This window comes from Ornithorhynchus anatinus, chromosome 7 (genome assembly GCF_004115215.2).
Source record: "Ornithorhynchus anatinus isolate Pmale09 chromosome 7, mOrnAna1.pri.v4, whole genome shotgun sequence".
Lineage (NCBI taxonomy): Eukaryota > Metazoa > Chordata > Mammalia > Monotremata > Ornithorhynchidae > Ornithorhynchus > Ornithorhynchus anatinus.
In genome coordinates, this window is record NC_041734.1 from 24,988,208 (window position 1) to 25,008,784 (window position 20,577).

General features: G+C 43.0%; 1 protein-coding gene and 1 non-coding gene across 2 annotated transcripts in view; both read left to right on the plus strand.

Moving 5' to 3' along the window:
* Positions 1 to 20,577, plus strand: part of PTH2R (parathyroid hormone 2 receptor) — a 103,086-nt gene that overhangs the window by 49,960 nt on the left and 32,549 nt on the right. Inside the window, exons 5-7 of the mRNA XM_039912544.1 lie at positions 4,963 to 5,073; positions 8,685 to 8,806; positions 19,797 to 19,894. Of these exons, the coding sequence (XP_039768478.1) occupies positions 4,963 to 5,073; positions 8,685 to 8,806; positions 19,797 to 19,894 (331 nt within the window). The remainder of the gene's footprint in view (positions 1 to 4,962; positions 5,074 to 8,684; positions 8,807 to 19,796; positions 19,895 to 20,577) is intronic.
* Positions 10,446 to 10,549, plus strand: LOC114813442. The gene has a single exon (XR_003761162.1). It is a non-coding gene; the product is annotated as a U6 spliceosomal RNA (small nuclear RNA).

The window sequence follows — 20,577 nt, forward strand, 5'->3', positions numbered from 1 at the left end:
CAAAGTGCAATCATGACTGTAGTGGTCTAATTCATCATTGGAATTGAGATATTTACAAATAAATACTCACGCGCATGTATATATCTGTAATATATACCCCAGTGATAAAAACATTTTGAATTTTTTACATGCACATAGATAAATATTTACATTTTAAGAGGATCTTTCATTGTGGACAGGCAATGTGTTTATTGTTATAATTTACTCTCCTAAGTGCTTAGTGCAGTGCTTTGCACCCAATAAATTCTCAATAAATATGATTGAATGAATGAATGAATCATATTCTGCAAGAAATTACCATTATGCTAAGATACTACAGGTCCTTCTCCTCCTCCTCCTCCTAAATATATATGTCATTATCTAATGCTAAATTGCAGTGGACTTTCTTTCTTTGCCAATTAGAATAGTTTGGAAGTGGAGGGGGAAGGAAAGGGAAGAGTTTATGCCCAGGTAAACTTTGCAGGATAATCTTTAAGTGAGAGAGAGGATTGTAAGAAATTCCACCATTAAAATTATACTGCTCCATCATAAAAGAGTACTAAAAGAAGCATCATAAATGGACCTCCCTGTCTATTAGATAGACACTTGTAATGTTTTAGAGATATAGATACTTAAAAATGTGCCTCTTGTCTACTGCCAGGAAACATACACAATATTGGAGAGTTTTAGGGAAGATTCAGGCCAAACTTTGGGAGGGCTGAAAAGATTTTTTTAAATGAAGAGATTAAAATGACCTAGAAATCCAGTTTACCACTGTCTAGACAATAGTGGTGTGTAACTATGATTATTCCCCACAGGTTAGAAAGACTTAACCACACAGAAAGAGGAAGGGAACTTGATCAACTATCCTTCAAGATATAGAGAATTGTCCCAGGCAAAAGTCAAGAATAATCCCAGAATAAATAGTCAAAAACTGAAAGTAAAAAAAATGTCATTTGCCCACAGCCTTGAATTTCCCATTACCATGTTAATGGAAACAAACAAGAAGCTATAGAATTGGCTTCACACAATTATGTAAAAACCAATTAGATAAAACATTGGACAGTTGAATAAAAACTAGTGTTAAGTGAATTAATAAAAATTAGAAATGAAAATTTACTCTGACCTCATAAAATGGAACTGAATCATAAACAAGCCACCAAAATGGAGAGGCCAAAAGAACTGTTCATCCTGGCTCTGCTTTAATAAAACATATGCCCACCTGGATTATTTGTAATTACCCTGACAGCAATGATGAACCAGACAGACCACTACAATCACGATTGCACTTTGCTTATGGAATGAACTGAGAGACAAGTAGAAACTCAATATGGGCAACTCCAAAGTTTAATTTCACTCCAAATGCCACAGCTCAAAAAACTCCAGTTAATTAATTTGGTCCTGGCCTGCACAAAGGATTTGGGAACAGTAATTAATAGTGCTCATTTGGAAAGAGAGATTGGGCAGTCCATCATTCAATTAAATGGAGGTGGAAAATCATCCACTTTTCTCTTTGCTGTGCAATGAAACCCAGTTTTCTCTAGAACAGAGGTTGGAAGAATAGCCACCCACTCAGGCTCATCTTCAGAGAGTCCCCAGGCAGCTGAAACGTCTGGGCCTAACTGCACCCCACCACTGTGTCTGAGTGAGGTTCTGGGATTTACAGGGAGCATCCCATTGGAGAAGGTGTTGACAACCTCTGGGACCAGATGTTTAGGGGGGTTCAAGGACTGCTCGTGAGCCACCTGTGGTGGCACTTGAATACCTCTGCCAAGAGGGATTTTGGCTAGGCAGGGCTCCTTGTACTGTCTGCCTTGCAGCCCTGGGCAATGACCAGAGTTGACAGACCCTCAGAGATTAAGGGTCTCAGAATGGGGTTAAGGACTGGGACGGTGGGTTGTGGCAAACTGGAGTAGAAATAGGATCCAGGGATTGTGAAGAAAGAGACATATATAAAATGAGAAGCAGAATGGTTTAATGGTTAGAGCACAGGCCTGGGAGACAGAGATCCTAGGTCCTGGCTCTCCTACTAGCCTCTGGGAGACCTTGGCCATGTCACTTAACTTCTCTGTGCTTCTGCTTCTTCATTTATAAAATGGGGATTAAATTACCCGATCTGCTTCCTTCTTAAACTGTAAATTTAATGTGGAATGGGGACTGGGTCCAGTCAGATTATTTCAAATCTAACCCAGCAATTAGAACAGTCCTGGGCAGGTAATAAGGGCATACCAAACCATAATTTTTATTATTGTTGTTATTATTAGAACCTGTCATTTTGGGTGTGAACAAAAATTTTTTCTTTGAGACAAATTGCCCTAGCTTCTGAGCATGCCCAAGCTGCTCTAACTATCCAGTCCTGTCCCCGTCCAGCCTAGTCCCACGTGGTTCAGCCTCTGCTCAATCCTAATTCCAACCCTAATCCAACCCAGTGCCGTTCAAGTCTCAACCTCCCCTCTTCTCTTCATCACCCTCACTCCCCAAAAACAAGGTTGAGGAGAGCTGAATCTTTGAAAGCTGAAGTTTCAACAGTGTGGGCAAGAAGGCCTGGGGACAGGAAAGATGAAGGAAGGAGAGACTGCAAAAGATGCAGAGTGACAGAGACGGGGGTGGACCTCTCCCAAGGTAATGAGAATCAGTGAAGGACAGCTACATTGGAAAGACAAGACTGAGTTAGGCTGGTGGATGGGAGAGACAATGGAAGGACAGCGACATTGGAAAGACAGGACTGAGTTAGGCTGGTGGGTGGGAGGGACTATGGAAGCCCAAGCTCTCTGGGTGAAATTCAGATCTAATTTTTAACCCTCAGTATATCAGCAATTGGCATCACCCCCATATTAACGTTGGGGCCCTTTCCAATGGCCTGGCCTCATCAGGGTTTCTGGATCTTGTTCCGAGGAAAAACCGCATTACATCTGGAATCAGCTTTCATTTTGGAACAGGGCAGAGTGACTGAGTCTCTGAACAGTGGCAGGCTGGACAGGGAGAAGAGAAATGGGGTAGAGCCCACACCAGATAATTCAGCAGCAGTGGCAGCAGCAATAGAATAGGGGGAGGGAGAAAATGCAGAGATAAAAAGGAAGGTGGCATGTCATAGCACTTTTAAGCAGGAAAATTTGCAGATGAAGCATTCACCAAGAGAATGTACTTTCTCAGAAGGATATAATGACCAGGATCCCAGGAATAAACATACGAACACCCACTTGTTCAGAACATTAACTGGTCTTCATGGAAACAGTCCAAGATTTGGGATGTTGGAATGAATCCCATGACGGGGAGGGGCTGATTCTGGAAATGGGACTGAGTTTGGGTCAGTCAGAATCTAGAAGAGGAGCAGAACAAGGTGGGAGAGCATAAATTGTCCAATGCCTCCAGGGGACTTTGAGGTCTTGATGGCTGTGTGATGAGGGCAGGGGGAGTGAAATCCAGAGTCTTGCTTCCAGGTCCTGTGTAAGAACTCTGCTCTCAGGACATAGGCAGAGAGGCTCTTCCAGACTCTCTGAAACTAAGGGTGCCACCAAATGTGAAATTCATTTCTTGCTTCTGACTTGTCAAATCCACTTGGTCAGCGGGTTGGGATGCCTGTAGTGAGGTGTCTTGGGGGTAAAAAGGCAGACTAAAGAGAAAAAGACAGAGAGAAAAGAGGGAGCAAAATGGAGGGAATGGACAATATCCATAAAGAGGTACACACATTCATATAGACATGGATCTCGGAGAGAGTTGGTGGAGAGACTTATTAATGATAATAATAAAAAATGGTACTTGTTAAGTGCTTACTATGTGCCAAGCACTGTTCTAAGCACTGGGGTAGATACAAGTTAATCAAGTTGGACACAGTTCCTGCCCCACATGGGGTTCACACACTTAATCCCCATTTTACAGATAAGGTAACTGAGGCCCAGAAAAGTGAAGTGACTTGCCCAAGGTCACACTGCAGATAAGTGGCAGACCTGAGATTAGAACCCAGGCCATTCTGACTCCCTGGTCCATGCTCTGTCCACTAAGCCTCACTGCTTCAGTACTGAATTGAAGTCAGTAGTCAGGAGTTTCTTTTTGTTGTGGAGAGAAGTGGCTTTCTTTTGGAGCCTCCTGAGGAGAGAAGTGAGTAGGATAGAGCAAAGAGGGAGAGGCTGGAAGCAGGAAGATCATTAAGGAGGTGGTGGCAAGAGCTTGGACCAGTAGCCATAAGGTGGAGAGGAAGGAGCAGAGTTAGGAAACACTGAAGAAGAAAACAACTTATATTTCACTGCTAGGTCATCATCATAGCACAGCCATAACTGTTTCAATCCTCTCCCATCACCAGACCACAGCAGTCCCACTAGACGGGTCAAAACAGCCCCAGCCCCATGACTGCATAATGTCAGTCCCTCAAACCAGATCCCAAATCATTTACAGCAGGGTTCCACAGGGATGCTAATCTTGCCCAGAAAGCACTTCTGACTTGAGCTGGAAGACCTGTGCAAAGGCCAGGCCCAATGCCCTAAATTTGGATTTCTCTCCAGCTCTCCTGGGGAGTCTGCAAAGGTTTTTCACATTTACGTAGCCTAGTGGCCACAACATAGGTCTGAGTATCAGGAGACTTGTATTCTAATCCCCGAAACGTTCACTGCCTGCAGCATGACCTTAAGTAAATCACTTCTTTGGGCCTGTTTCCTCATCTATGAAATGGAGATTAAATACGCATTATGCCTCCTCTTTAGACTGTGAGATAGATCTGATTGCATTGTATCTAGCCCATCATTTAGCACAGTAGTTGGCACATAGGAAGCCATAATTCGTAAAAGTTAATACTGACAGAGCAGCCAGCAAAGATACTGACTTCAGGTCACTCGTAGGCCTCATATTTCCTTCCATATCTCTTTCTTCCATCTTCACTGAGGTTTCAAAAAGGCTGAGATTGGAAAAATACTGAAGAAAAAGTTTAATGGGCAATGTCTGCTTAGATATATCTGTTAACTCCTCTCCCTTCCCACTTCCTTCTTTCAGAGGGAAGCTGTTTTCCAGAATGGGATGGACTCATATGTTGGCCCAGAGGGATCGTGGGACATATGGTGGCTGTTCCCTGCCCTGCCTACATCTATGACTTCAATCACAAAGGTACTTCATGCATCCCTGTCTGGTGACTCCCCAGCAACAGGTCCCCATTGATTGATTCATTCATTCAACCAATTGTATTTATTGAGCACTTACTGTGTGTAGACCACTGTACTAAGCACTTGGGAAAGTACAATACAACAATAAATAGTGACATTCCCTGCCCAAAATCAGCTCATAGTCTTGAGCGGGAGAGACAGATATCAATACAAGTTAATACAATTACAGATGTGTACATAAGTGCTTTGGGGCTGGGAGGGGGAAGAGCAAAGGGAGCAAGTCAGAGTGATGCAGAAGGGATTGGAAGCTCAGAAAAAGTGAGGCTTAGTCTGGGAAGACCTCTTGGAGGAGATATGCCTTCAGCAAGGGTTTGAACCTGGGGAGAGTGGTTGTCTGTCAGATTAGAGGAGGGAGGTTGTTCCAGGCCAGAAGCAGGATGTGGGCTAGGGGTCAGCAGCAAGGCAGGCGAGTTTGAGGCACAGTGAGAAGGTTAGGACTAGAGAAGCAAAGTGTGCAGGCTGAGTTGTAAGAAGGAAGTGGGGTGAGGTAGGAGGGGGCAAAGTGATGGCTTCATCAAGGAGTTTTTGTTTGATACTGAGGTGGATGGGCAACCACTGGAGTTCTTTGAGGAGCAGGAAGATGTGCCCAGAACATTATGGTAGAAAAATGATCTAGGAAGCAGCATGAAGTATGGACTGGAGTGGGGAGAGACAGGAGGCTGGGAGGTAAGCAAAGAGACTGGTGCAGTAATCCAGGCAGGATAGGATGAGTGATTGTATTAACATGGTAGCAATAGAGATGGAGAGGAAAGGACAGACTTCAACAGTGTTGTGAAGATGGGACTGACAGAATTTAATGATGGATTGAATGTGTAGGTTGGTTGAGAGAGAGGAGTCAAGGATAATACCAAGGTTATGGGCTTGTGAGACAGGAAGGATGGTGGTGCCATCTACAGTGATGGGAAAGTCAAGGAGAGGACAGGATCTGTTTCCTCTAAAAATGCGATTTCACAACTGAAGTGTGAGAAGAAAAAAAGTAAAATTGTGGGAACAGATAATTTTCTGGGAAATTGGGTCTTTGGGAAAAGAAAAGACTGGTTACCAACAATTGAAAAGACCAGGCTAAAAACAAGATCCCACATAAAATCAGGTTCTGAGAGAAAAGAATATCTTCATTCTAGTTAGAGGGTATTCCATTGAGTGGCGTACAAGCAAACTGAAACAGGAGAAAAGCCTGGGAAATCTTTTCCCAAGAGTGAATCTTTGGGTCAAAGAGGAAATGGAGGAAAATGAACCCCAAAGAAGAATTTCTCTTAGGAACCGTATATTTTGTCACTGACAATCAAGAGACAAAAACAATCAAAGAAAAGGAAGGAGATGAATTAGCCAGGAGAAGGGCAACTACTATGTAAAAATGTGACAGAAAATGGAATCTAGATTTGGGGACCAGTGAGTATAAGTCCTCCATAAATCCTTGTTCTAAGGAACTGGAGTGTGAATAAAGGAATGCAACCCTGAGCCACTGGATGTAACAAGAGATGCTGCCAGCTGCAGGCAGGAACTGACCAGAAGGATTTTGACGTGAATATCTCCAGGAATTCATAAGGAATGGTGGAGGGACTGGGATAGGAGGGAAGGCTGAACCCCTTTTCGGGACTGTGCAGATTGGGGCTACGCAGTTCTAGCTCTGACTTTTGTTCTGCTTTCTCCTGTTGAGAAATGCATCTTACTAATCTGTCTATTAAATGCTTATGTCAGGGTGGGCGGCTGGGTGCCTTCCGAGAGGTGAAAAAGAACCTAGATTCACTCCTCTAGTGCCAACCTACTCTATCTCACGGCTGACCCCTTTCCCATATCTTGCCTCTGGTCTGGAATGTCCTGACCTTTCATAACTAACAGACACTGCTACACTCAATAAGTATTCAATAAACAATAAATACAATTGGTTGGCATTTATTGTTTACTGTGCACAGAACACTGTACGGAGCTCTTGGGAGAGTGCAAAACAATAGAATTGGTAAACAAGATCCTGGTCCACAAGATGCTTACAGTCTAGAAGGGTACAGAAATTAAAATAAACTCCTGATGGATATGCACATAAGTGCTAAGGAATTGGAGGACGGAGTGAAGAGGTGCTGAAGAGGTTCAGACCCAAGTGCCTAGGTGGCTCAGAAAGGAAGGCTTAGATAGGAAAGTGAGGGCTTTGTCAGAGAAAGCCTTTTGGAGGAAAGGTGTTTTTAGTAGGACTTTGAAGATGAGTGATGGTCTGTCTGATATGAAATGGGAAGGAGCTCTAGGCCAGAGGGAGTACATATGCGAGGTGTTGGTGATGAAATGAATGAGATCAAGGTAGGTAGACTGGCAGTAGAGGAGTGAAGTGTGCAAGTTGGATTGAGGAGATTAGCAAGGTACAGTAGGAAAGTACTCTCCCAAGTGCTTTGAACAGTGTTCTGCACACAATAAATGCTCAATACATACCATTGATTGATTGATTGAGAGATTTTGAAGAGTGGAGAGTCAGAGACTAAACAGTTTTTTAGAAAAATGATCCTGGCAGCAGAGAGAAGTGTGGATTGGAGAAGTGGGAGTTCAGTGAGGAGGCTGATGCAGTCGACAGGGTGGGATATGATAAATGCTTGGATCAGTGTGATAGCTATTTGAATGAAGAGGAAAGGGCAGATTCTAGAGATGTGGTAAAAGTAGAACAGACAGGATTTGGTAACAGGATGATTGGTGAGAGAGTTGGCTGATTGAACCTTAAAATATCCATTTGCCTCTTTAAGAGTGTTTGTAGGCAGTGAAACTGGTTGGGCTTGATTTCAGGGTCCTGACGCACTTCCTCTCCGGGGGAGGGATAGAGAGTTTGGGGCACTGGGGAAATCCGAGTGTTCAAAAGCTCACACCCCTACTCCCAACAATGATCTTTGGGGTTCTCCCAATTGGGTGAGGAGCTGTGTAGTACCACAAAATATCACACTCCTGAAATACCTTCTTTGGCACTGGATGTGTTCCCCCCTAAAATGCTTCCTTTGATATGATATATGTCCCCCAAGTCCTATTCTAGTTCCAATGGAGAGAGAACTGCTCTTATAAGAAGGAGAGCCAGATCTGCCCATGATGGCTATGCCATTAGCATTGAAAGTTTCTGATCAAAGACATACCTAAGGGTTACTGGGAGATGGACAGGGGTAATCTTAAAAAAAAAAGAAAAAATAGCTGACCAATATGGGTGGTTACAGACTGCAGCAGCTCCTGAGGTAACTCCCTTCTGGGTCATGGTACTATAGCACAGCTACAAACAGCTAAAGCAGGAAAAAATAGGTCTTGCCCATAAGAAATTTGCCATGTGCAATCTGTAATATTCAGCACTCTAGTCGCCTGGTAGCTCATTGCATTCCAATTACTAGGACTTCACTGCACTATGCAAACCATGATCACTATAATCAATTCCTTTGGGCAGGGCCTCAGTTGATGGCTGAGACCAAACCATCATTACCAAAGAGAGACTGCCTCAAACACCTCCCATGGAAAGAACGGAAAGTAGAGTTGCATTCATCTTGCAGTCAATCTGAAGAGAACTGCTCCCACATAATGTCTTCCTTCTTATCTTCACAGGACTTGCATTTAGGCACTGCACTCCAAATGGATCATGGGATTTTATACCAGGTTTAAATAAAACCTGGGCCAATTATTCAGACTGCCTTCACTTAGTCCAGCCGGAAATCAGCACCAAAAAGGTAGTGTCTTTGTAGTGATTTGGGGTCCTAGAGAACATAGATTGCTTAGTTCTGGTCCTTTGAACTCTATGATATGCATCCAGTTTCTTTGAAGACTCTTCTAGGCTTAGTACTAAGAAACAAGTGAGATGTAGAAAGGAGAAAAGATGGATTTTGGTTTTAAGGTATTTCCTAGGCCTGGAGAATTCTGAGCAGCATGGTCCTGTTTCTGCTCCTTCTGCATCCCACCAGCCCCGTCATCCAAGAAATGGACATTTTGCAGCTTCAGAAGACCATCAGCTCCTGAGGAAATTATCATGGCACTTAACTATACTCTCCATGGCTGGTAAGATCGTAGCCAGAGTCCTTCTGGATGGGATGCCAAAGAATTCCAATGACTGCAGGCTCGCAGAATCACAGTGTGCCTTCAGACCATAGCAAGGTACAGCCAACATTGCAGCATGTTGAATACAGAAGTGAAGGTAGCAGTACTGATGATCGCTATTCAGTTTATATAAACTCTGCAAGAACAGTGGACTCCATCTTTTCAGGAGATGGAGATCCAGGTTTTGGAAATGGTTTAGTAAATGTGGTAATCTTGAGAAGTTTATTAAAGTTCTGAAGCTGCTTTGTGATGAATGTCAGAATGGGGGTACCATCTAATCCATTGCCCATTGCCAGTGGGGCAAAGCCAGAAGTGGAGGAGATGCAAGTCTATTAATAATAATTAAACTGTATGTCTATTACTATATGTCAAGCACTGTTCTAAGCACTGGGAAAGATATAAATTAATCAGTTTGGACACAGTCCCTGTCCCATATAAGGCCTACAATCTTCGTAGGAGGGAGTAGGATTATTCTATTTATTATGCACATCCATGCTAGAAGATTCAACAAAGAACCTGGGTCCAGGTGTTAGAATACTCTTCTGATCCAAAGGGAGCTCTTCCACAACAATATCCAACTAGAAACATCTTTCACAGTTCTAGAAGCAATAATTCAAGAATCGTTCTATGTACAAGATTCAATAGTATTTATTAAGCACTTACTCTGTGCAGAGCACTGTACTAAGCGCTTGGAATGTACAATTTGGCAACAGATAGAGACAATCCCTGCCCATTGATGGGCTCACAGTCTAATCGGGGGAGACAGACAGACAAAAACAACTTAATCACGATAAATAGAATCAAGGGGATGGACACCTCATTAACAAAATAAATAGGGTAATAAATAATATATACAAATGAGCACAGTGCTGAGGGGAGGGGAAGGAAGAGGGGGGAGGAGCAGAGGGTAAGGGGGAAAGGGGACTTAGCTGAGGGGAGGTGAAGTGGGGGCAGAGAGGGAGCAGAGGGAAAAGGGTTACTATGTACAGAGCACTGTACTAAGCGCTTGGAATGTACAATTTGACAACAGATAGAGAAAATCCCTGCCCAATAACAGGTTTAAGATTGCATCCTTGAGCTATAATTCCCAGAAGAGATACTAATAATCTTTAAGTACTTTCCTGAATGAGTAAGGTGCTATGGACTGGCAATAATCTGAAGAAAATCTAAGAGATGTAGCATCCTAGAACAGGGAACAACCAAGCCAACAGAATTCTCTTACCTAGGCAGTACAATGGCCAATGATCCAAAAATAGAAAAAGAAGTTGAATTATGCTGTTTTCAGCAGCACAGATACTAAAATTGGAATGATACAGAGAAGATTAGCCTGTCCCCTGTGCAAGGACAACATGCCAATTCATGAAGAATTCCATATTTTTTCCCTCTAGAGTGTAAGGTCATTGTGGGTAGGGAATGTGTCTACCGACTCTTGTACTGAACTCTCCCAACTGCTTAGTATAATGCTCTGCACACCATAAGCAGTCAATAAATACCACTGGTGATGATGATGATAAAATAGAATATCTAATCAAGAGGATCACCACATCCTTTTGCATATATAGTGTAGCAGCAGCATATTTATTTGGTTGAAACAAAATATAAGCCCACCCAGATACAGCCTCTCCAACAATCTCCATATCTGTAAGATTTGAATTCCCCAACAGATTCCACTCATTGCCTCCTTTAGCAGTTCCATGAGAGTCACTTAACAGCCCAAACTCAACCCCAGTTAGTAAAATCACAAACAAGGGGACCTCGAATGAAATTAGTCTTCTCTCCAAAAAAGTTATGTTCAACTCCACACAGTTTAGCTGGGTGGAACATGTAAGGGGAATGTATTACCCTTGGCTACCCAAACAGTTGTTTTATGGTAACCTGGAAAAGGGCCATTGAAAACAATAGGGATGGAGGAAATCTTTAAAGATGCAAGAATGTGAAGCCTCAGATCGAAAAAAAAACTTCTCAGAAGTGGAAGACAACTGGCATTCTGCTCTTTTGGAAGGGAATCTTTGAGAGAATCCTGAAGCAAAGAGGCAAATTTGAAAGCAGCTCAGACATAGCAAGCAGTAAGACTGATGGCACAATGGAAGACAATCTTTGTATGATCCCACCGTAGTCAGGGCTCAGTCGCATGTTATATGTTCAGCTGGTCCAGCTCTGTCCAGATCAATGATTTTACACCTTCCTCTGAAACAAAAGCTGTCTGCTGCGTGATATTAGTTAAGTCACCTAACTACTCTGTGCCTCAGTTACTTCATCTGTAAAATTAAGATCATGAGCCCTATGTGGGAGAGGACAGTGTCCAGCTTGATTACCCCGTATCTTATCTACTCCAGTGCTTGTATAATGCATGACACATAGGAAACGCTTAGCAAATAGCATAAAAAAACCTGGGCTACCATCACTAGCCCAGCAATAACAAATAGCAACAGAGAGAAAGAAAAATTCTGCAGGGATGTGGATAGGCCTGTCATTTTGAATCCCAAATCTGGCAGTCTGATCTGCATGGGGGATTTCAGTGCGTGGGTGAGCAGTGATGTTGTAACATGGAATAAAGTCCTTGGACCCCATGAGAATGGAAAGCAAATAGCAAAGTTCTACTTCTGCTCAGTGAATGTGTCAAACATCAGCTTAAAATCACCAATCCTATCTTCCACATAGATCTGGAAGCTGGAGCCAAAGTACACTTCTAATCCACTGGGAAACTCTCCCAGCCCTGCAGGCTAAGAGCAATATCAAAAGTCTTTGAAACAGCCATTCAGTAACTCCTATATTCAGACAGCTTTGCCCTGGAGCTAACCAGACAAGAACACATGCGGTTGAAATCAAATATCTTTGCAGAGTTAGTACAGCACTTTGAACTAATAATAATTATGATATCCTTTAAGCACTCACTAGGTACTGGGATAGTTACAAGGTCTTCAGGATGGACACAGTCCCTGTCCCACATGGGCTCACAGTCTTAAACCCTATTTTACAGATGAGGTAACTGTGGCACAGAGAAGTGAAGCGACTTCCCCAAGGTCACGCAGCAGACAAATGGTGGAGCCAGGATTAGAACCCATGCCCTCTGACTCCCAAGCTCATGCTCTTGCCACTAAGCCAAGCTGCTTCTCCCAAGTGAGGTAGCAAACAACCCTACGTACAACCAAAGATTTCCATCAGCAACTCAGAACCAAATGCTATTGTTGTCTCCTCTTCTATCTTGTAGTTCACCATTCAACAGTGCACCAGTAGCTAAAAGAGATAAAAAAAATAATTAAAACAACCAGCTTGGCTTTTGACTGATTGTCAGAGTGTGATGGCAACAGTAAGACCTTAAGCTTCATAATAAGATGCAGGCATATAAAGCTGTTGTTGAGGCATCCAACCTTCGCTCCGACCCGGGATGTGCTACAGAATCTTTATCCAGGTTCTTGAACAACTTTACCCACCTCATCTATGGGCTGAATTCATCATCAGAAGGCAGCAAGGCTCTGGACAAAAATCAGTTCAACAGCATGGAAGGAATGCTTGCATCAACACGGGCCAGATATGTGAGGAGAGTAGATAATAGAGGGATATTATATTAATTGATTATTCGGATTCAGCTGTCTTATGTTTCCTACTGAACTTTCTGCTTGAACATAGCCCTGCCTCAAGAAAACTACAATTTGGGAGAGAAAAAACACATAGAAAAAAAACTAACTTCCAATCATTCAGTCTAACCCTAGCCCTCCCCAGTCCCCAAACCCCAGCTCAGAAACAGCAGTTTCCAATTTTCTAAATGTTTCTGGAAGCCGGGATGCTTCTGCCTTCCTCCTAAGCCAAGGGATGATGGCATATAATACTCTTGGAAGGATCCTCAAACTCATGAGCCCCCAAATCACCTAGTCATGGGGCTGGGGGGTGCAAGCTAAGCTCTGGACTTGACTCATCCTTCTTTTTGAGGCAAATGGCGTGTGGAGTGTGCCTTGTAACCACTGCCTGGAGAAATAAAAGGGACCCAAGCAAACTGGTAGGGTAGACTAAATGATTTAAAGACACAATGAAACATGATGTTAAACAATGCAACACAATCACCACAACAGACAGGGTAGCCCAGAAGGTAGAAAATGGGAGTGAAATGGCTCTCCTAGAGCAAAGACTTTGGAAAGAGCTGAATACCAAGGGGCAGGCTTGAAAACAAAGGCTACTCCCATATAGGACAAACTCCATATCGTTGCAGGGATGTAGTCTTACTGTGCCATCCATGAGGGTAAGGCTGTTAGTCCCCCACTCAATCAATCAATCAGTGGCTTTTACTGAGAGTTTAGTGTGTGGAGAACACTGTTCTAAGTGCTTGAGAAAGTACATTTTGATAGAGTTGATAAAGATGATTGATCCCTACTCATAAGGAGCTTACAGTGTACAGTTTTCTCACACTCACAGGACTTTGCCATCAGTAGTATCATTTTTAAATTGGACGGCTGTATACAAATTTCTTTCACAAAGTCCTGTTTTCTGAAGACAATTCGCTTGACCATAATATGCAGTTTGGAGCCAACGTGGTTTTCCTTGGCCATGGCTAGCAACGTGGCCTATTTAGCAAAGGCTGTGTCTGTGATCTCGTGATTTTTCTCTGTCACTGGATCATCAGGTTTTCACTATTTCATAGGGAATTAATTTTACCTGCTTAATCTTCATTGTGACCATAACTTTGCTGACAACTGTGGCTCCAACTCATCACCATTAAATTCTCTATGGGATGCTAAGGACTTGCTGGTATAATGAGAAGTACAATGCATTGCATCCTCAGAGTCTGACCTGCTTAGGGTGCTTTGCTTCAGCCTTATTTTCCACAAAACTTGAATTTCTCTAGATATGAGAGAAGCCAGAGAACCTCCAACCTCCTCTATTCCCTAAGCTATACCAGTGTGACCTGGAAAATTCTGCATTCATCCACCAGTGAACAAGAGCAACTAAGTGAATGTCATCACCGTACTCTGTGACTTGTGTAGGACACAGTGATGCTAGAATAGTAGTTTTGGTATTTGTTAAATACATGCTGTGTTCCGAGCTCTGGGGTAGATACAAGAAAATTAGGTTGAACACATTCTCTGACCCATATGGGGATCACAGTCTAAGTAGGAAGGAGACCAGATATTGAATCCCCATTTTCAGATGAGGAAACAGAGGCACAGAAAAGTGAAGGAACTTGCCCAAGTTTGCACAGCAGGCAAGTGACAGAGTGAAGATTACATCTTAAGTTCTCCAACTCCCAGGCCCAGATTCCTTTCTCTAGGCTACACTACTCCTTGAAGAGACATGAAAAACTAGGAAAACTAGGAAGTCCCTACAAAGATGAAAAGACAGACTGGGTGCTGCATGGCATCAGGAGTCAGCCCAAAGAGAAGGTGTACAGGACAATTGTAATATCCAACCTTGCAGTGTACTTATGACTGAGAGACTTGGACCAAAGCCATCTGACTCGGAGAACTGTTTCGCCCATGTCACTTATGTACAGTGTTTAACAGCAACAGACAAGGCAGGGGTTCAAACCACGAGGACCTGGAACACAGATTACAAACATCAAAGGAAAGCATGTCACATCACATCTTCATGTGTGGACATGTGAGGAGTATGGATGACAACTCCTCTGTAGCAAGCAGAAATGGGAACACTGAGGGCAAGGTGGGCTGGGGAAATACTTTAAAGAGACTAGCAAAGTAAAAGTTCTAGCATTTTGGCATAGCAGTGGATGGTTAGGAGGCAGCAGAAGAAGGAAGGTCAGGCTGAGGTGTAAGCAATCAGAAGTCAAGTGAATTTCAGGGAAGAAGCTTCAAGCAGAGGGAGAAATGAAGACCAGACAAGGAATCGTGGGTTATAAATGCAAGAATGCAGCAAGGAGTTGTGTGAATCCCCTGGTGGTCCTCCTTGGTCCTTACTGAAATGTATCCTTTGACCAGGACAAGGAACATAAAGAGAGCCATCTAAAATGCTTAACAATCAATCATTCAATCAATCCCATTTATTGGGAAACTACTGAATGCAAAGGCACAGTGCTGGAAAAGAACTGTACATCATTCAGGTAATTCAAGTAATTGTAAACCCAATTATTTACATGGGTTTATTCCAATATTTCATCCTGACATTTTTGCTCTACTACCTGTTGGGGCCTGGTTTTTCTTTTGGCTCCTACTATTAGATTGAAAGCCGTTTGTGGATGGGGAATCTGTGGTTCCCTCCTACCAGTAATTTATCAATCATTCAACTAATTAATCAAATGTATTTATTGAGCACTTACTATGTGCATAACACTGTCATAAGTGCTTGGGAGAGTGCAATATAAGAGTTGGTAACTACTTTCCCTGCCCACAAGGAGCTTACAGTTTAGAGTGGGAGAAAAATCAATCAATGGTATTTATTACTAATAATAATATTGGCATTTGTCAAGTGCTTACTATATGTCAAGCACTGTTCTAAGCACTGAGGAGGGTACAAGATAAATAGGTCAGACACAGTTCCTGTCCCAACTGGGGCTCAGGAGGAGGGAGAATGGGTATTGAATCCCCATTTTACAGATGAGGTAACTGAGGCACAGAGAAGTTAAGTGACTTGCCCAAGGTCACATAGCAAACAAGTCGAAGAGCAAGGATTACAACCCAGGTCCTTCTGACTCTCAAGCCTGGGCTCTATCCACTAGGCCATGCTGCTGTGTACAGAGCACGATACTAAGGGCTTGAGAGAGTAAAATATCGCAGAGGTGATAGGCTAATTTCTGCCTCCCAAGAAGCTTACAGTATCTGCCTCCACCACCAGATTGTAAGCTCTCTGAGGGCAAGGATCATGACTCTTTGCTCTGTTGTACTCTCTTGAGACTTAGTCCAGTGATCTATATACGAGTGGACAATAAATAACACTGACTTCTGGATTAATATGACTTCGGGGGTGTGTATTAATGGGGTAAGGGACTCATTCACCTTGCCCCCTTCTAGCTTACCTCCCTAGTCTTCTACTACAACCCAGCCCACACACTCTTCCTTTGCTAACCTACTCACTGTACCTTGGTCTCATCTATCTTGCTGCCTACCTCCTGCCTTTGGCCTGGAATGCCTTCCCTCTTCATGTCCAACAGACAGGTACTCTTCCCAACTTCAAAACCTTATTGAAGGCACATTTCCTCCAAGAGGCCTTCCTTCATTCATTCAATCAATTGTATTTATTAAGGACTTATAATAATGTTGGTATTTATGTGTGCAGGACACAGTACTAAGCACTTGGGAAAGAACAATGCAACAATAAACAGTGACAATCCCTGTCCACAACAAGGTCACAGTCTGTGGGGGGCAGCAGAGGGGAGACAGATAACAATACAAATAAATAAAATTACAGACATATACATGAGTGCTGTGGGGCTGGGAACTGGGGGGAGAGCAAAGGGAGCAAGTTAGGGCTATGCAGAAGGGAGTGGGGGATGTGGAAAAGTGGGGCTTAGTCTGGGAAGACCTCTTGGAGGAGACATGTCTTCACAAAGGGGGGACTGTAATTGTCGGATTTGAGAAGAGAGAGCGTTCCAGGCCAGAGGCAGGATGGGGGCTAGAGGTCAGCGGCAAGACAGGTGAGATCGAGGCACAGTAAGAAGGTTAGCACCAGAGGAGCAAAGTGTGTGGGCTAAACTGTAGAAGGAGAGAAGAAAGGTAAGGTAGGAGGGGGCAAGGTGCTGGAGTGTTTTAAATTCAATGGTGAGGAGTTTTTGTTTGATACATAGAGATGAATAGATAACCACTGGAGATTTTTGAGGAAGGGGGTGACAATCCTGAACTTTTTTGTAGAAAGATGATCTGGGCAACAGCGTGAAGTATGGACTGGAGTGGGGAGAGAGAGGAGGTTGGGAGGTCAGCAAGGATGTTGCATCAGGCAGGTATGAGTGTATTAATGTGGTAGCAGTTTGGATGGAGAGGAAAGGGCAGATTTTAGCAGTGTTGAGAAGGTGGAACTGACAGGATTTGGTGAAGGATTGAATATGTGCATTGAATGAGAGAGAGAAGTCATGGATAATGCCAAAGTTACAGGCTTGTGAGATGGGAAGGATGGTGGTGCCATCTACAGTGATGGAAAAGTCAGGAAGAGGACAGGGTTTGGGTGACTAAGCCCTCTTTTCCTTTTCTTCCACTCCCTTCTGCATCTCCTGACTTGTTCCCTATATTCACCACCCCCAGTTCCACAACATTTATGTTTTGTCTCATTTTATGCTGCTGAGCCACCTCCAACCCATAGCAACACCATTGACACATCTCTCCCAGAACGCTCCACCTCCATCTGCACTTGTTCTGGTAGTGTAACCATAGAGTTTTCCTGGTAAAAATATGGACGAGGTTTACCACTGCCTCCTTCCGCTCAGTAAACTTGAGTCTCTTGCCCTTGACTCTCTCCCAGGCCACCACTGCCCAGCAGAGGGGAGTCTTGACTTGTAGCAGATTGCCTTCCACTTGCTAGTCACTGCCCAAGCTAGGAGTGGTGCTTGATTCTCCCTCCCATAGTCGAGACTAGTATAGTATTGGAAACTCTCCAGGTGTGACCCTGAGAGTCTAGCATTTATGTACTAATCTGTTATTTATTTATTTATTTGTTTATTTACTTACTTACTTATTTTAATGTCTGCCTCCCCCTTCAGACTGTATACTCATGGGCAGGAAATGTTTCTGTTATGTTGTTATATTGTACCCTCACAATTACTTAGTACAGTGCTCTGTACACAGAAAGTGCTTAAAAATATGATTTTTAAAATGCTAAAAATATGAGCTACGTAGCCTACTATGATAAAGAAAAAGTCTAAATTTCACAGTCCTAGAAAAAAGATGGGGGACACAGCAGCCTTACAGACCTACAACTTGATGTGGAGTTTGAAGTCCCATTGTTACCTCACTCTGGTTTGCAGCCTGTGGAAGGCTTTTTGATTCTTGTTTTTTAGCTCCATATATATCTGTGCATCATTGGACTGCTTGCTATCTAAGTAGCAAAATGTGGTGACAGCTCTAAGTTCTGGGTTGTCAGTGAAAATCCTTGGTTAAGTGTAAAACTTCCTGAGTGTAGGCTGGTACCCAGCTTCCATTTTCTTCGGAGTTATTGACAGTCCATAGTGCTTTTCAGTACCACACATTTGCTTTGTGTGCATGCCTCCAGGGCTCAGTCACCTACATAAAGAAATTTCTGAACTTTGGAAGACTTTGGAAGATACTCTTGGCCTTTTGAGCTGGAAAAGTTTTCCAATGGATTGGAAGAGTATTTGGACTCCAGCTTGCATATCTCAGATTGCCTCCTTAAGCAAGACAACAGACTAGAACCAAAAGGGAATCAAATATACTATCAATCAATATTTCTTGAGCACTTACTATATGCAGAGTATGAACTTGGAAGAGAACAATAAAGCAGACTTACACAGCTCTGTGACAATCAATTGATCAATCAATCGTATTTATGGTAGTTGTTAATCACTTACTATGTGTCAGGCATTGTTCTAAGCACTGAGGTAAGCACAAGATAATCAGGTTGGACACAGTTCATGTCCTTCATAGGGCTCTTAGTCTTAATCCCCATTTTACAGATGAAGTAACTGAGGCACAGAGCAGTGAAGTGACTCACCCAAGGTCACATAGCAGACAAGTGGTGGAGCCAGGATTAGAACCCAGGTTCTTCTGACTCCCAGCCCCATGCTCTACCCACTAGGCACTTACTGTGTGCAGAACACTGGACTAATTTCTTGAAAAACTACAGGCTTTCTACTAAATAAAAAGTGAAAAGACCAAAGCTAAAATCAAAGATTACAATGAACAGAAATGCCCATAAGATTTACTGAGGCACATATCTCACATGACAACTTAATGCTGCAGGCCATCACTGAATTCTGCTACCAAGGTACCACACTCTCTAAAAGAGACAATGAAAAATAAAGATGTAGAAAACAAGACATTAAAGGGACATTGGCAGTTAGAGTTGGGCAACTTGCTTCCAACCAAACTGAAGGTCATCAAACCTGAAATTCTGTCCAATTACTATGTAGTCAGAAGATCTAATTTTCTCACATAGCACCTCCAACTGCCTACTTTATTATCTCTTGAAGATCATTCTCAACATCTAGTAGAAAGACATGATCACATATAGCAAAGTCCTGCAAAAATGTTAGACTGTTGTTGTTGAAGCTATGCTGACTTCAATACAGCTCTGCTGGGTGCAACATATGCAGAGGATGGATGGCAGTATGACACCCAAGCAGCGGCTGCATAGTGTGGTTAACTGGAACAACCAAAAGCAAGTAGGAAAGAAGAAATGTTTTAAAGAATCAGTAAGGTATGACCTCAGACAATAGGGTGATTCAGCAGGAGCAACCAGATCACTGCAATAAAGGAGCAGCTCTTTTCCATCAGAAGCTTCATGGGATGAAGAGTATAAGTCCAAAATGACAATCAGCTCTGCAAACAACAAGCATGACAGTACTAGATCTGGCAGTCTCTGCAAGTGTGGGATGGGGCGGACACAGTGGGTTTCCATTCTGAACACTTTCACTGGAATCCAGCAGATTGAAGGGACAAATCCCAGCCCAAAGCTCCTACTCTCCCCCCTCCAGCATCAAGAGGTAACTGATATTTTCTGTTTGTTCCCTTCCAGAGGGAGTTCTTAGAACGGCTGTCCATCATGTACACAATTGGATATTCCATCTCCTTCAGTTCTTTAGCGGTGGCCATTTTCATCATCGGCTATTTCCGGTGAGCAGCTGACATTTGGGGGCCTGGGTTGGATGGGAGGGCATTTCTGTGCTGTTGAACACATTTCTTTCCCATGTGTTATGTACATCCAGTCAAAACAAGGCTTTGTGGTCTTCCTGGACCTTAGGACCTGGAAAAATCCATACCTATTTTCCAAACCGTAATATATGTGTCATAAGTTGCTGGAGCTTTTAGAGCCCCCCTGAAGTCATTTATTTTGACTGTCCGATCTGCTAAGAGTTTAGTAAGCCCTGACAAGGACCATCAATGGCTTATTTCACTCCTGGAAATGGGTGTGGAGGCCAAAGTGCTGAACTTTTCCCCAGAATCACAAGAAGGGCAAGGACAGATCTAGGCATACTAGGAATTCATAATAATAATAATAATGATAATAATAATAATTTTAATATTTTTAAGTGCTTACTGTGTGCCAGGCACTGTTCTAAATGCTGGGGTAGATATAAGGTAATCAGTTTGGACACAGTCCCTGTCCCACATGGGATTCACAGTCTTAATCCCCATTTTACAGATGAAGTAACTGAGGCACAAAGAAGTGAAGTGACTTGCCCAAGATCACTCAGCAGATAAGTAGGTAGAGCTAGGATCAGAACCCATGTTCTTCTGACTCCAAGACCCGTACCATATCTACTAAGGCACACTGCTTCCCAGTGGGTATCATAATA